This window comes from Spinacia oleracea, chromosome 4 (assembly GCF_020520425.1).
Source record: "Spinacia oleracea cultivar Varoflay chromosome 4, BTI_SOV_V1, whole genome shotgun sequence".
In the NCBI taxonomy this organism is placed as follows: Eukaryota; Viridiplantae; Streptophyta; class Magnoliopsida; order Caryophyllales; family Amaranthaceae; genus Spinacia; species Spinacia oleracea.
Genome location: NC_079490.1, coordinates 172,185,780 through 172,203,986, shown reverse-complemented (window position 1 = coordinate 172,203,986; position 18,207 = coordinate 172,185,780). Strand labels below are relative to the sequence as shown.

At 34.4% G+C, this 18,207-nt stretch overlaps 1 protein-coding gene across 1 annotated transcript; it reads left to right on the top strand.

Annotated features, from left to right (window-relative positions):
- The first annotated feature begins 12,741 nt into the window (after positions 1 to 12,741).
- LOC110786630 (3-hydroxy-3-methylglutaryl-coenzyme A reductase) lies at positions 12,742 to 16,369 on the top strand. The gene is made up of 4 exons (XM_021991189.2): positions 12,742 to 13,902; positions 14,353 to 14,534; positions 14,795 to 15,141; positions 15,779 to 16,369. The coding sequence occupies exons 1-4, from the start codon at positions 12,953 to 12,955 to the stop codon at positions 16,025 to 16,027; spliced, it is 1,728 nt and encodes a 575-aa protein (XP_021846881.1). The 5' UTR covers positions 12,742 to 12,952; the 3' UTR covers positions 16,028 to 16,369.
- Positions 16,370 to 18,207: the final 1,838 nt, after the last annotated feature.

The following is an 18,207-nucleotide window of genomic DNA, read 5'->3' as shown; positions in this document are numbered from 1 at the left end:
TATATGGAGGATATCCTAGGAATTTCTAGACATATATTTGAGTTAGACACTGTATTTGCAAGGCGTGTCACGATAAGAAATTCTCACTGAACAAGAAATCAAATTTCAGTTATTTTTTTGAAGGAAATATACTTCATTATTTAGGTCCTAAAGATTTGTTCTTTGATTATATTTCTAGTTAGAAATGTCAGCATCAACAAATATGGGTTTTTGGGTGGTTGGTTTTCAAGTGATGTATCTCCATAACTTCTAAAGTACTACATACTAATCACACTCAAGATTTTTAGCAGAACTTCTGAAGAGCATTTGGGTAGATGTTGAGTCTTGTGAATGGGGAAGGCTGTCAAATCTTCACAATAATCTAAAGAATCCCGCAACCATGTGGGTCATTAAGGCTGATTGGATATTATTATACTACCCCAATAACTCAATAAGATGAGCATAGCCACACTCACACACACACACACACGTAAAGGTGATTGATCAAAACTAAGAAAAATAACCATCATAGTGCAAATCACACAAACTTCCACAACCACAACCACAACCACAACCACAACAAACGGGAGGAATAGAAAAGTGAAGTAAGCATAAACAAGTATACAGGGACAGGCTGGCAGCAAAAGAATTCCAAGATTTATTGGATTGAAAGGGATAAATGGTACTATGTTAGTATAAAAACTCTAGATTGAGGATAGAGAAAGTCAGGGGGCAGTTTGTGAAAATGTGATTAACAAGCAGAAAATACAAGGAGGTATAATAGGGATTGTTCTGAATGCCATCTGGTTTGAACCTATCAGCAACCCAGAATTCGAAAATTTTGTTGTAGAAAGAGCTCAATCGTTCTACACGAATTGGTTAGTCTTATCACCCTCCCCTGTCACAAGCCAGATTACTCTTACAAATATTGAGAAAAAAGAAAATTGTATGCAAATGAAAGCTATATTACTTTTGTGCAGGTTTTTAGATCCAATTATGTTTAGAGAATACCCATCAGAAATGAGAAAGACTCTGGGACCTAATTTACCAAGATTTTCAAAGAACAGACAGAGGATTCTAAATAAAGCACTCGATTTCATTGGCATAAACCACTACAGTAGTTATTATGCACAGAACTGCATGTTCATAAGCTGCAAACCTGGACCCGGAGTTACATGGACAGAAGGTGTGTACCTAAGAACTCCATATAGAAAAGGCATCCCCATTGGAGAACCAGTAAGCACTCTTCCTAAATCAAATACATGCAGCAACTATCCTAGCAAATATACAAGAGAATAATCACTTAAATTTACATAATCTATCATAACTCATTATTCACTAATTTTCAAGTTAAAAATATATATATATAGTTTCGGGAAAAGCAAGTTCAGAAAAGAGCCAATAGATTATAAATAAGCTCAGATAACAGGAAACTAAGTTCAAAGAAAGGTAAATAAATTCTAACAAGCATATTAGTTTAAATAGAGAATCTTAAATTCAGATACTTTCATCATACCAAGTACTTTTATACAAGGGATTTTCAAGTAAATGAACAAGGCTGAGTTAGGGTTAATGTTGTACTCTATCTTAATACATCTTTTTTTGCTAATAAATATATAATCTTGGGTGACTGAATCACCTTTATCTTTGTGTTCAATATGATACAGACAACAATGCCTTGGTTGTACTTCCACCCACAAGGAATGGAAAGAACGATTACCTATATGAAGGACCGATACAATAATACACTTATAATAGAAAACAGTAAACTGTTAAATATCCTAGTATTTTGAGGAGCTATTCCAATCCATTTTCGTGTCTTATATACACAACTCTTGCCTGTAAGAAAGTAATTCAAATTCAAGTGTCAAATTCTAGTTTTGGGTATCAATGAATTTCTTGCTCCAACTAATAAACCAGAACTGCAGGTACAAACAGGTGAATATCGAAAAGATACTCCGGTTGTTTGTTTGTCTAATTCGGGTGAAGCATATGAAATAACCTAACCTATCAGATAGGTCATATGAAATAGTATTATCTACTTTAGACCTAACACATGAAATTAGATGTACTATTTCATCCCAACTACACAAAACATACTACTCTATTACAACACAGCCATACAAAATTTGTAATCTATTCCACCCCAACAACAACATACTACTCTATTACAACACAGCCATACAAAATTTGTAATCTATTCCACCCCAACAACAAGAAACAACTCCATCTTTTATGGCCCAAATACAAGAAACAAGAAAAAAAAAATACTATCAAGAAAATACTATTAATTCAAATGAAACCTAATTCAAATGAAACCTAATTCCCAATTCGAATTACTAATTCAACCAATTCTTTGAAACATAATTCCCAATTCGAATTCCTAATTCAACAAATTCTATGAAACCTAATTCCTAACTTGAATTCCTAATTCAAATTCCCAATTTCCTAATTCAATTTCCTAATTCAATTTCCTAATTCAAACTCTGAAATCTATTATGCTAATTAATGACAATTAAAACCTAATTCAATTTTTGAACATGAAAATGCAAAACAACAAAACGCACGGTGTTGAAGACGGTTCTTCAATTTTTGAGATTGATTGATTGATTTTGTTCGTGAAACCTTGATGAGATTGATTGGTGTTGAAGACGGTTCTTCAATTTTCGTTTTCCAATCCCCGTTCTCAATTCATGTTCTTCGATTTTCACGAACGGACGTAACCAAAAGTATGGAGAGTTTAGTCTTTCAACTTCAGAGAGAGATTCAATTTTCGTTCTTGAATTCTCAATTTCTGTTCTTCAATTTTCACGAACCGACGAAACCAAAAGTGTATGGGGAGTTTGAGAGTCTTTCAACTTCAGAGAGAGATTAAGTTGCAGGAGATATCGAAAAATTGAGTAAAGGGTATTTTTTGTTTTTTTACGGGGGTTTGTTAAAGTAAATAAAGTTTGCGTATAGCAACCGTGAAAAATTAGAATCAAATTATTTAAAATTAAATTACACGGTTGCTATACGCAACCTTCAATTACTTTGGCGCACCCGTAAAAAATCAGAAATATCCTTTTTAATTTTTGGTTTCTGTATGAAATAGTTAACTATATTTTGTTCAATCTGTATGAAATAGTTAACTCTATTTTGTTCAATCTGTACGAAATAGTTAGTTCCACTATGTTCAATCTATACGAAATAGCTAATTCTGTTTTGTTCAATCTGTACAAAATGGAAGTGTATATTTCATATAAGTTACATGAAGTGACTCGAAAAAAACAGAAAAAACGGATATTACCTCAATTCCAAGGTCTTCCAAGTCAAAAAAATCGTCCATGTCAATCCAAATACGTATTCTAATTTTATCACGTACACGTTACACTAAAAAAAATCAAGTTTACGTGAACAAAAATAGTAGGGGAAAAGGTTGAGAGAAAACAATGAAAGTGGGGGTTAGGTTTTTTTTCAGAATGAAACAAATGAAAGAAAAAAGGGTTGCGTCAAGTAAAATCATGTTGCATTTAGCAACCCCCTTAAATTATTGGGATTTGTCTGAAAACCTCTAAATCCAAATATATTTCCAAAACATTAGAAATCAATTGAAACTTTGCGAAAACAATGGGAATCCGCATAAGATAGAGGACGTATTCGGCAGTAGCGTTTGAGGTAGCGGGTAGTGTTTTGACCTATTCAAAACGCTACTTGTAAAATATGTAAGTAAGTGTTTGGTATGGTAGCGGGTGAGGTAGCGGTTAGCGGTAGAGGTAACGGTTGGGTAGCTTTTGTCAATCGTTAAAAATAGTAGCATATGAAGGTAGCAGGTAGCTTTTGATAAAATTATAATAAAGTTTTAAACAAAATATACAGCTTCAATTGTATTTTACAATCTCAACCGCTACATTTACCAAACACGCATACAAGTTACCCGCTACTTTGACAGCTAACTGTTACCCGCTACTGTTTACCGCTACCCGCTACTTCAACAGCTACCCACTACTCAACCGCTAAACGCTACCCGCTATCTCTAGTTTCGCTGAACGGGGCCAGAGTTTGGGGGGTAGTGGTTGAATAGTGTTTGACGAGACCCGATATGAAATATGTACATATTGAGTTTTCACATGTCGGAGAAAAATAAAGATAATAATCATCTCTTTGTTGTGCATGACTCGAGGAAGTATTTTCTCATCTCAAATATGTTTTTGTAAAAACATATTTGACCAAATTAAGTTCGAATATGGTAATCATAAGTTAAAAAATTAATGGTACTCAGAAGTTTAAAAATGGTGTTCATTTCTCAAATATGATACTCAAAAGTTTTCAAAATAATGGTGAAATTACCGTCTAGCCCTCGGATATGTATTTGAAAACACATCTCTGAGATGGGCCTCTCCGCCCTCTCATGACTCAGGCCTATGACGAAAAGTCATCACAAATATTATAATAATGTACGGAGCCTATCGTTCTATGTAGAAAATAGCGATGAGAACAATTCAAAAAACTTATTGCAATTTTTAACATTTTGTATTTCATCTAGGTTGACAACAAAATGTGAAAAATGTACAGGTTTAGAACAATTCTTAAAAGTTTAATACTTTAATTAATCGGCAATTTTTGTGTAAGACCGCCTTACCGAAAAGACCACTTTGATTGCTAACTAATTAATTTAAGTGTTTAACTAATTAGTTTATATACTTAACTAATTGATTTCATTGCTTAACTTATATGACACCAAAGTGGTCTTTTGTATAAGACCGTCTTATATAAAAAATTGTATTAATATTAGCATTAGGAGTATTAATCGCATACGACTCTTCATAATTCACAAGTCTTGATTAGTCCATTGTATTTAATCGTAATAATTCTTCATATGATCTAGCTTGATCTTTTTGAATTTATTTTTCATTAGTTTTTGTTTTGTTATAGTTGTGTTCGTATTTGCTACTTTGATGTACCAATATCTCTTCTCTGATATGATACGATTGTGCCAATCAATTTTAAATCTTAGCCAAAATTGTTCCATAGGTAATCATAAATCTACGACAATTCTGATTGTTTGACCAAATTTCTTCCAAAAGTAATCACAAATTTTTACGGCAATTCTAAGAAAAGCTATCAGTCAGATTTTTTTGTAATTTTAGTCATGTTTTTTTGTGACAAAACGACGTCAATTGGATGATGTATGTAGGGTTTGAATTTTCTGATTCTACCAATAGAATTGTTTTTCGAGTTTTCGACATGAATAAAATCTACTTCCATATTTGATTTAGTTTGGGAAAATTTTGAAGTCACCTTGCGTTTTTACTTTTGACACATGGACATGGTATGCAATATTTTATTGACTTCATGCCACACTCGTGTACTATTGACTTTGTGGTGATACTTCCGTTAATCAACCGTTATTGTCCTTTTTTCCCTGGATTGATAAATCCACTCATTTTCCTTTTAAACTTAGATTTCACGTCGGCGGATTGTTGTTTCTACTTTCCCTTTGAACTCAGAAAGATAGCAAAATGCACTAAAATCCTTCACAATTTTATTAATAAATAAAAGTACGAATTACCTAGTAAGGATTTGGATACACCTGACTATTATTTATTTTTAATTTTAAAAAATATCTCACCGCTAGTGGTGGATCCTGAAGAACAAACTAGTGGATGAATAAAAAAACAAAAAAAAAACCTCATTTAAGTAGGGTTAAATGCCCCCACACCCTAAAAACTACCTTCATTGCATGACTTGTGAGGAAACAACTGCTGTAATAATAAAGGGTGTTTTTTCTTCATCTTAAAAAAACAATGTTTGAAGTCCAATTACTTCATATAAGTTGTAATCAAGTCATATCAGGTCTATAAGCTTCTATCAATTCCTGAAATTTTCAGCCGGGTAAATAAGTTTTTTGTTTCAAGTTTATTTCCTTGAAATCGGGTCTGATCAGGTCTCATAAGTTCCAATCAGGTCCTTTCAGATTTTATTAGGTCAATCAGATTTAATCAATTTCAAAAAGTTTAGTTTAAATAATATTTTTTTTTTACTTAAATTGTTTTAATAAAGGTGAATAGAACGCGCCCAAGATTTGGCGGAAAGAAGTTATTCATAAATGATAAATTATATCGATTCTTTTGTGGAGGTAGGTAAACTAATGTCATGGAGGGAAAAGGAAGAGACGAAAAAATGAGAAAAAGAGGAGGAACACAAGGATTGGAAAATAAATTAATCAACGTTCGATTAACATGAAAAGCTCATGGTAGATTGGTAAGATGACAATATCATATTATCATTAATTCATTAGTCCATTACAAATTTATTACAAATACCATTATTATTGTGTCATACAGCATAATCATACTCTCAGAGAGCCCATACAAGTTCATGAAATCATGAATCATGTGTTGCTACTCTACCCACCAAATGGGGAAGGACAATGATGTCTTTGTCTTATTTTGTTCTCTGTCTTAATAATGTACAAATTACAGAGTATCTCTCGATGCATTAAATAAAAGCGGGGTTCACTTTAACTAATCTGATCTGATTTTTCTAGTTGTTTGGGTCTGATCTAGATATATTTTTTACTTTTTTTTGTAGTCTGATCAGGTCTGATTTTTCTGATATGATCTTATAAACAATAAGAATAAAGTGAGAGAACAAAGCCTAAAGTCGTGTCGTGTACTCGTGTTAACTTCATGTTCATGTCAATTAATAAATGTGTTCAAATCCCTTGACACCAATTCGACTCATTTATACCTAGTCTATAAAAAAGAATACCATAAACCATTAGATGACACGTGTCATCCATCTTTCAAAGATCATTAGATAACACGTGTCACCTCATCTTTTCTCCATAATTTTCTTTTTTCATTTTGTTATACGAAATATTTTACAGCTTCAACACCTTATCCCCTTCATCTTCCCCATTCAACATCAATTCACCATTTAGTTCATATATTCATTCAACCTCACTAGTGGAAAAAATACCTGTTGAGGGGGGCATTTTGGGTTTATTGAGGCGAACAAGGCCCGCTGCGACAGACGTAGCTTCAACAGCTCAGTGATCTGTTGAGGCGGGCTTTGTTCGCCTCAACAGGTGATCTGTTGTGGGGGGCTTTCAAAAGCCCGCCTCAACAACCTCTACAGATAAGCGAAAAATAAGGACCTGTTGTGGGGGGCTTTACAGAAGCCCGCCTCAACAGCCTCTTCTGTTGAGGCTCACTTCTTAAATGCCCCCCTCAACAGACCTGTATGAGGGCCCTATTGAGACGTTGCATAACCTTTGCCCGCCTCAATAGATGGCTAGAAAATTGCATTTTTGTATGATTTACTTTTTATTTCTTATGATTTGGGTCTTGATTAGTGCGAACAAAATATTTTTGGGAGGCAAAAAACTAGAAATACTAAACACGTCTCGTTATTATTATTCAAATAAGGAGTACAAGAGATATGAGTTTGTATACTATTACATTATACAAAATACTATCTTACAAAGTGAAATAAATCAAAGTACTGTAAGCAAATCTAAACTAAACAAATTGACGACATATGCTTTCCTGTCTTCCAACTAATTAATCTACCATCCATTACACACCTGCAAAAAAAAAAGCAAGACATCATCTAGTGAACAATAACAATAAAACGCAAAGCTTTGCCAGGTGGTCTGAAAGAGTTAAAATGATGCCATTACATGCTGATCCACTAGAAACAGATAATTTCATTCTAAATGCTAGAGTAAATAGTAATGGCTATCCGCCAACTAGTCTCCACTAGGTTTACATTACAAGATAAACAAAGAGCGCCTCTACAAGACTACAAAGAGTACAAACATATAAGACCTTTAGCACTTATCATCAGATGAATTGTCAAAAATTACGGAAAGAAAAAGTATTTTCCATGTTCTTAGCAAAAAAGAAAGATAGCTCATACTGCAGGGCAGAATGAAATAAGGAAATTAGATTATACCTGGGAAAGAACCCAGCTAGTATTGTAATGTTTGGGCGGGAGTTTCTTATAGATATCCAATGCCTCCTGCAAAACCAGTAGGAATAATGAATTAAATAGCTATAAAAGGATTATAAGGCAACATAGTTCAAATAGATAAAACTATTGATGTCCTGAAGCAGGCATCTGTATTAAAAACACTATTTGCTTGGAAGCCAGATTTTGAGATATTACTTAAGTTATAACTAGACCTAAGCACATTTAATTACTGACCCCTCCCTGCCCTAAGTGGATCTAGGAATTATCAGCAACTAATTAGCGTAACTGCTCATCAATGTCCTGCTACTAGTGTTTAACAATTTTTGATACAATTTTATAATTTTTCTATGATGGTAGTTTTGTTTCCTTATCTAAAGCTTGATTAATATAAGGAGAACTAGACTATTACATTATAAATACATCTAGAGATATGCCACCGAGACAAAAGAATTGTATTTACCTTGTACTGTCCAATTAATTAGAACTGAAAAAGAAGCTACACATACACATAGAAAACCTAATTTCTCATACCCGTACAATGTACAATATTGTAACGAGTACGATTGATTATATTCATATATAGTTGTGCCTTCTAGCAGGCTTCTACGTGAGAGTTGATTCATCTAACGAGGACAATGGCATTGAGGATTGTTCTAATCTAGTCACCTTCCGACACAGAGCAGGTACAAAAGCACCAATCTGCTTTATGGGTGACAGTTGAAAGCAGCAAATACAAATCATAACCAACATATCTACATCTACATGTAGTGCACACAACATTACCAATAAGAATAGCATCCAGTAAAAGTAATAAGTAAGTGTCAATCAAATTCAACTACTTTAGTAAGGCTTATAAAGAATTCAACCAGTTCATTAACGTTATATAGGAAATAAAGAGGATAAAAGGACTGTCAATTCGACATATATGAGCTCAACATCCAAAAACATTGAATGGACTCTAGTACATAACAACAGTATTAGATCTAAAATTCTAGATAACTGCATAACCTCAAGGAAATTCTCATACTAGAATGAAATACTCAAACAAACAGGCGTTCAATGAGGTAGCAAAACACAATTCAAGGGCACACTAATAAGAATTCATGCTAACAATACCAAATTTTATTTACAAGTTCTCAAATTTATATAAGCATTCTTCACAAAAAAAAACAATCAATACTCATAATTAAGAATACAAAACCTAATAGAAAATTTCAGTTCACCAAACACGAATAGTTCATGTAGTGTTCAAGAAAATGCCAAACAGACCTCCAGCGAAAAATTGAAAACGAACCCACAAAAATTCATACATTGATATTATCCGGAAAATTAATTAAAATAAAATAACCAATCTCTATTCCCCAAGAACAATAATTCAAAATTAACAGAAAAATTCAATCGAAACCCAGAAAAGTTAAACAAAAACCCATGAAATTTAAAGAAAAATCCAGATAGGAATCAAACATGGCCAGTAGATAAAATAACAGGGTCCTTCATAATTTCTTTAGAAATGGGGCAACGATATTCATCATGAACAATCAACTGATCAAACTGAACGAATTCAACACCCATAACATCAATTTTTCGCAATATCAGCATAAAATTAAGAAAAAAGAAAGCAGAAACGATAGATCTTTAGAGAAGAAGAGAGGTTATACCTGAATACCATGCTCGAGACAGTAAAGCTACCAGCAAGAATTTTCGACCTGGATACCATCTTGACCGATGTGGATTGAAATGCACTCCCTCGTTTTCGCTTGAAATATCTAGATCTAACCCGAAGAAAAAAAGTTGAAAGAGGAGAGAGAAAGAAAACGAAATCGAGGGCGTTTATGAAGACACTTCTTTGAAATTATAGAGAATGAGGGAGAGGGAGAGAATATAGACCTTCCATGGAAAGGGAAAGGGGCGGATGGTTTGAGGGGTTTTGAACCGGGAGAGAGGAGAGGGGAGAGAAGAGAGAGAAATTAATCTTTCAGGCTAACCGAAGAAATGAGGAGGAGAGAGAAGTTAAAATTGGAGTATATGCGAGGATTATTTGTTGAAGCGAACATTTAATGCCCCCTTCAACAATTGCTATTGAAGCGAACAACAAAAATGTTCGCTTCAACAATCCTTTATAATATTTGACCCGCGTTGACCGATTGTTTGTTGAAGCGTATTTCTCTATGCCCCCTTCAATAAGGGGGCTGCAACAAATGTTTTTTCTACTAGTGCCTCTTCCACTCCATCTCCATATTTAACACTCAATATTAATTCACCATCTAATCTATATGTTTTTTTTAATTTAAATTTAACTCATATATAAATCATATATTCCCATTAATCAAGATCACAAACCTTCAATAAAATTAACTCTTTAAAAGACGGCTTGATAACCACTAATATAATTGTCCATTCTTTGAACGGGTTCAAAAGCTAATTTAATTAAACGTACCAAGCCGGTTAAACGTACCAAACCGATGGATGTTAACTGATATGTTTAATTATACGATTAACTGTCTGATTTCGTATCCCCCGTTTGTTATAACATTATACCTTCATATGAGTAATATGTAGGTATAATGTTACTCAAAAAAAAAGTATATAAAACTAGCCTCTAACGTGCTCCTACATTCAAAATTTGAAGAATCCGTTCACATTATGCTATTTGTAGTTTTGTACCTATCTATCGTACTAAGGCTGCGTTCTATTCACCTGATTCCACTTATTTTTCCTAAACTTATCTTATCTGAACTTATCTGAACTTAACTGAACTTATCTGAACTTAACTGAACTTATCTGAACTTATCTGAACTTATCAAAACTTATTTTAGTTATAAATTGTACTTGGCCAACCCTTATTTTTCCTGAACTTATCTGAACTTAACTGAACTTATCTGAACTTATTTTTTCTGAAATAAGTGAAAATAAGGTGAACAGAACAGGGCCTAACATGTTGATATCTTTATATTGAACGGTGAATCCGTGGTAAATGTCTTTTTCGTGTTGAACATCTTAGTACGGACTCAACCCAGTTGTTTAATGAAAAATCTCGTATTGGCCCGCTTATATAAACAAGTAGAAAGCTAAGGCTAAACACTAACACATTTATGTTGTATCCAGGGCCGGTCCTGACATTTTGAGGGCCCTAGGCGAAATAAGGGATTTGGGCCCCTTCTAAAATAATACGGAGTACGTCTTTAACTGAAATAATATCTTTTTTTTTTGTAAAATCCATTATATTGTTGAATTCAAATCAATAAAAACTTACTATATCTCCTTTGCAGGATCCTAGAATTTCAAAATCCGGCTCTAGTCGATTTCTTGAAATATTTCAATAAAATAAATATTCACTTAATTACAAGATAATTAATATGCGTAAAGCGATATTTTTTGAAAATAAAGGTTCATTTTTGAGCATATAAAAATATCAGTTAATTTTGTTTTCATTAAAATGCTTATCTATTTTAAAACTTATAAACCCATAGTCCATCAAATAAGCATTTTTTTGCTCACATATAGTTATATCAATTAGAACTGAGTACTAAAAGTCAAATACTACGTACATAAACTCAACGTAAAACACAAAAATAAAAATATTGACAGTTTAAAAAGAAAAGAGTTAGTAAGGGGAGTCGAACCCTAGACCTCTATTGGATATCAAAACTTTAAAACCTACTTTCTACCAATGAACCAAGAAAATAATATGTGTATTTAATGCGTTGTTTATTATTAGTACTAAATTAGTGGATAGACAATTATTTTGGGCCCCTTTCCGCCTTGGGCCCTAGGCGGTCGCACCCCTAGCCTACCCCCTAGGGCCGGGCTTGGTTGTATCTAGCTCATGTTGTGTTATCGCATCGAAACAACGTACTTTTGCTAGCTCTAATCGAGACCCACATCTAACTTAACCTTACACTTCCTTCAAATGTCCTATTACTCCTTTCAATAATCTCAATATTGGTAACATTGTTCTCATAAATGTTAATGATATTTATATGTGCACAATACATTCCAATATCTTGAACATATCTAGACTCCTTAGAGGAATTCTTCCCATTAAGTATAATACCAAATATCCTGAAAAAAAATATTTACTAAATCATATCTTTCCATTATAGTTTATATAAGAAATAAAAGGCAACACAAAGATTTAGTTAACATGAATTTTTTTTTTTTTTTTAATATTTTTTTGGTGCGAATGAGCCACAAGGGTGGGGATGAGAATCGATCCCAGATTTCCAGGATCACCTGAAACCGGAATGGAAGCTCTAACCAATTGAGTTATCCATCACTCTCAGTTAACATGTATTTATAAATTAATGTGCATGTATAACAATAATTAGTAGTTAGTTAAAATGGTAATGATAATTATTCTCTAAATTTGAGGTCTTGTGTTGTTAATAACATAACAAAACCTTGGTGAGTGGATGTCGTGGCATAAACATAAGAGTTCTACGTGACAACTTTTTCGCAATGCATTTTAGTAGATTAGTAGAGATACTCAAACAAATTTAGAGATTTTCACATATTTCGTTTAGATATGTTTTTTAAAATATTTCTATAATTTTACTTTTCCTCACATTAACTAGATTTCCAAATACAGTGTGAATATTTACCTATTTGAGAAACCCAAAATTTGGTTAGTGGTTTTTTTTTTTTTTTTAATATGTGTGAAAATGTGGTTAGTTTAAAGAATTCCAGAAACAACCCCACACAAAATCCTTGATTAAGAGATGAATCACTATCTAAGCACGTGCTGTAAGAGCAGTAAAACAATTGGCACAATTTAGCTAGGTTGCTCCCCTCGCGTCTCACGTGCCCCATTCTTCCTCTCTCCCTCGTTCTCACACCACCCACAAACAAGCTCCTATAAAATCTCCCCCTTTTTCTCTCCACACCAAAACACTTTTCCTTCAAACTTTACCCAATTTTTAAAAATTAAACCATAATTTTCAACTCCCTAAAAAAAAACTTCCAATTTTGCCCCTCCCTCCTCGATTTTTCTCTCTCTTCCCCGTAGTTTCCGGCGATGGATGTCCGGCGACGACAACCACCACCGCCGCCGTCGGCACTTAAACGCAAAACCATGGCCGGAGACGAGTCGCCGAAAGCCTCCGACGCTTTACCGCTTCCTCTTTACATTACTAATGGCGTTTTTCTAACCCTATTTTTCGCTGTCGTTTACTTTCTCCTGCAACGTTGGAGAGAGAAGATCCGGAATTCCACGCCTCTCCACGTCGTTTCTCTCTCTGAAATTTCTGCCATCGTTGCTTTCTTAGCTTCCTTTATCTACCTCTTAGGGTTCTTCGGCATCGATTTCGTTCAGTCTTTTATCTCTCCTCGCTCATCGTATGATGATGATGAGGAAGTTATCGATGATGCTACTAATGAACAGCAGATTCTCAAGGAGGATAAGCGAATTTCTTGCGGAATTCCAATTCCTTTACCTGAGAAGAAATTGGAGGTTCATCAATTGCCGAAAACCCTAGATCTTACCCCTGAAGATGAGGAAGTTGTTCAATCTGTGGTTAGCGGTTCAACACCTTCGTATTCGTTGGAATCAAAGCTTGGAGATTGTTTTCGAGCTGCGAAGATTCGCCGTGAAGCGCTTCAAAGGATGACAGGGCGGTCGATTGTGGGGTTGCCATTGGATGGATTCGATTACGATTCGATTTTAGGGCAATGCTGTGAAATGCCTGTGGGATTTATTCAGATTCCGGTGGGAATTGCCGGTCCATTGTTGCTAGACGGGATTGAGTTTTCTGTACCTATGGCGACGACGGAAGGATGTTTGGTTGCTAGCACGAACAGAGGGTGTAAGGCAATTTACTTGTCAGGTGGTGCTGCTAGTGTCATCTTGAAGGACGGGATGACTAGAGCTCCTGTTGTTAGGTTTGGATCAGCTAGAAGAGCTGCTGACCTTAAATTTTTCCTTGAAGATCCAGCCAATTTTGAGACTATTTCTCTGGTTTTCAACAAGTATGTGTTTCTTATTTTGCTCTTTTACCTTTTTTAAAAAAAAAAATTAATTTTTTAATATTTTTTGGGTAATTTTATTTGCTTTTCTTATGAATGATTGGCCTCATTGGCTCATTCCTCACAAATTAGGAAACTCAAAATTGGCTGATGGTAAATTTTGAATTATGTTGACTACCTTGATGTTGATGTTTTTAAGAATGATCCGTTTTATTAGTATTTTCTTTTATTAATCCAAATTAAGTAAAAAAAAATCAACTTGATGTTTCCTGATAAGTTGCAATTTTTGGGGATTTTTCTGGGAAGTTAACATCACCCATCAATCCATCATACATTGATTTGAAAAGTTAAATTGCTAAATTTGGGGATTATTTATTATTTTTTCTTGCTTCTTCTTTTGGTTTTATATGTGATGATTATGAGTCTAACTTTTGGGTGATTTTGGGGTAATAGGTCAAGTAGATTTGCAAGGCTTCAGGAGGTTAAGTGTGCTATTGCTGGGAAGAACTTGTATGTCAGGTTTACTTGCAGAACTGGTGATGCCATGGGAATGAACATGGTTTCAAAAGGTGTTCAGAATGTGTTAGAGTTCCTCCAGAGTGATTTCCCTGACATGGATGTTATTGGCATCTCTGGTGAGCTTATATGTTTGTCTATTACCACTATACTTTCTGATTAATTTGGCAAGAAAAAAGATGGTTGTTTAGAAGCTAATCCGTTTTAATTTCATCCGTAACAAGTTGTGTCATCGCTTAGTGATTACAGTAATTAGACTGGTTTGTCATTAACATGGATGTGAGTAAATTGGTCATTTCTTGGAGATTTTTGGTTTACACAAGTCAAATTTGTCTTTTAAGTGGTAAAACTGAAGTTGGAACATTTTGCAATTGGATAGGAAACTACTGCTCAGACAAGAAGCCAGCTGCTGTGAACTGGATAGAAGGAAGGGGGAAGTCTGTTGTTTGTGAGGCTGTCATTGGGGAAGAAGTGGTGAAGAAGGTCCTTAAGACAGACGTGGCTTCCCTTGTTGAGCTAAACATGCTTAAGAATCTTACCGGATCCGCAGTGGCAGGGTCACTCGGTGGCTTTAACGCGCATGCTGCCAACATCGTGTCTGCCATATACATTGCCACCGGTCAAGATCCAGCACAAAATGTAGAGAGTTCTCAGTGTATTACCATGATGGAAGCCGTTAATGGTGGCAGGGATCTACATGTCTCTGTTAGCATGCCTTCTATTGAGGTAATTGGACGCTTCATATTATCCATTTATTTTTTGTCTGTTATATTCAAAATTACATGACGTGATGATATGTCTGCTATTGGTTCTGTCTATTACTTCACATTTTAGTCGTACTCATTTGGTGATTTTATACCAATCTGAATTTGAAACTTGAGTCATTTCTATAAGTGTACAACTCGACTTGTATGACAATCTTGGTAAAAGCCAGTAATGGTGGAATTCAAGCTGGTTGGCTAACATGGTTTAGAGCTTAAGGACCACCCTTTTTTTTGGTTTTATTGTGATTTAGTGATGGTAGGGAAACATTTCTGTAAAAAGTATGAACAGATGGTTTGGTTTTGGTTAACCTTTGAGCGTTCCAGATTGCTTTGCTTCACATGTGACCGTGTTGGTGCTATTAAGCTGGCATCTTTGTGGGTCTACTCCAATCCAACATTGTTGCATGTGTCCATGGGGCCATTTACATTTACATTTACATTACAGTTACATACTCTCCAAATCCAATTTGGTCCGTCCATTTCAATACAGTGAAACACATTTGATATTTTGTGGTAAAAACTTAGTTTAAACGACAAATTATAATTACAAGGGTTGTTTGTGGGTTTCCTGATAATTACCATTTCCTGTTACTATTCAGGTTGGAACAGTGGGAGGCGGTACTCAACTAGCTTCTCAATCAGCATGCCTTAACTTATTGGGAGTCAAGGGTGCAAACAGGGAAGCTGCTGGGGGAAACGCTAGGCTTTTGGCAACGGTTGTTGCTGGCTCTGTTCTTGCAGGGGAGCTCTCTTTGATGTCTGCAATTGCTGCTGGACAACTTGTGAGAAGCCACATGAAATACAATCGATCAAGTCGAGATATGTCTAAAGTAGTTGCTTCTTCTTAAAAAAAAGGCATACTCCGATATATATGATCAGAACTTCCTATCTTCCTGATCTAGTCGAAAGAAGAGGGAGAAATACGAAATTGAGAGGTCGGAAGTGGGAAAGAGAAAGAGAAAGGGAGGGAAACAGAGTGATGAGGCTTAGTTGTAATAGAATAGAGATTGTTTCCCTCTTGTTGTCTCTTTTTCAAGCTTTCTTGCAGGTTTGTGTAAAATGGGGGAGATGAGGATGTAACCTTGTTGTCTGAGTTTCTTTGAATACTGCATAGTTCAATCTTCTTTGTGTTCACTTTAAGTTTGCATGTGTTTCAAAAATAAGAGGAAATGTCTATATTTTATTTATCATTCTCATGTTGTATATTATGTACGGAGTACTTCACTAGAGCTCACTTTCTGGTTTCCAATCAACATTCTTTCTCAACTCTTTCTTGTCTATTTTACATAATTACTTCTGGATTCTACTACTGTTAATTCCTTTCAAATTTCACCCCCTAATTCAATAAGTCTCGTATGAAATATTGAAATATAATTTCTCCGTTTCTTATTAGTTGACACAATTTGATTTTAATACTATTCACACAAGCTCATTTGACTTTCTTTTATGATCCACGCATAAGTCATGTTGAGTCTTATTAGATTCGTATTAAATGAATACTTCTCAAATATCAACTTTTTATAATTTTTGCTTATTCATAATTGAAGATATTAATGTTTAAAATCATGAAATGGCAAACGTGCCTAAAAATTGCTATTTTGGGATGTGTCAAGAATTTGCTAAACCTTTCCTTCTCGGTGATTTTTACTACGGTTTATTTTTGGACAACCGACTACGGAGTACATAATCCACCTACTTAACTTGTACAGTTGTACTTGGACTACTCTTTTGTCCCTCTTCTCTATTTTCCTTAAAACAAGTCATTTACGAAATCCTTTGTATAATTTTAGTCAAACGGATAAAGTATTTTGTTGTACTTGTATAATTAAAATTGTTCCTTTTATAAATTTATTATACTATCATTTTTTTTGCCATCTTTTAATTTTAATTGGTCCAATTTTTTCAAATCCTTAAATTTCTTTACAATTTCTCAGGTATGTTAAGTTAGCAATCTTTGTGCTTTTCCATTATTGGTTCATTTTGATAAATAAAACAATCTTATTGGTTGTTGTAATGATTAGTGGATTGAGGTTTTACTTGAATTTATTTTTTTAATAAAAAATAAAAACGATCTTTATTATACGTTAATAAACGTGCAAAAGTCCAAACGTAACAAACAAAAAGAAATAGAGGGAGTAACATATTACGGAGTAGTGGAGTACTCCGTAAATACTTTCGTATGCTGATTACAAGTAACAAGCTATGTTGAAAAACAGATACGAATAGGTATCGGTGAAATCTTAAAAGCGATTGCTGAAAATAATTAACCTATTGACTCAATTTGAGTTTAACAAGAAAGGAGTAAATTTTATCTATTTACGTAAACGTTTAACAAATTATTGGAAATATAAGGCATGCAACCTTTTCCCTCAAACAAAAAAAAAAGTTGCTTAAATATAAAATAAAAATGTAAGGCATGCAACCAATGTATAAGTAAGTACTCGTATTTGAGTTAAATCTAAACATCGATTGCATATAATTTGCATGCCTTATATTTCCATTAATTGGATCCTCATTGTTTGTTTTTCCTAAACTTTGACTGGGCATGCAACCAATGTTTTTGATGCTGCTCCCTTAATGCTTTGTGGCTCTCCTCAGTGGCGGAGCCAGGAATTCAACGTTGGGGGGCGAGAAAAAAAAAGGAACTAAAAATAAAGGGGGCGAGGAAAAAAATGAAACTAAAAAGAAATAACATGGTATATAAGGAATTAAACCCTAGATCAAGGAGTATAATTGTATAAATGACTTATTAGAGTAGAAATAACCATTGAGATTTGAGACAAGTAGTATTTAGTGATATATTTTAGTATTTATTACTATATATTAGGAATTTTTAAAATTGTTGGGGGGCTGCCGCCCCCCTATCTCCGCCTCTGGCTCTCCCTACACACACCCACACACACACACACAAAAAACTAAAAAGAAAGTTTTTGATGTTGTAGAGTAAGCCTAAAGATGGTTGTGGGCCTGGCCGGCCCGAAGCCCGACACGACACGAAAAAAGCCCGACACGACCCGACAAGAAAAAA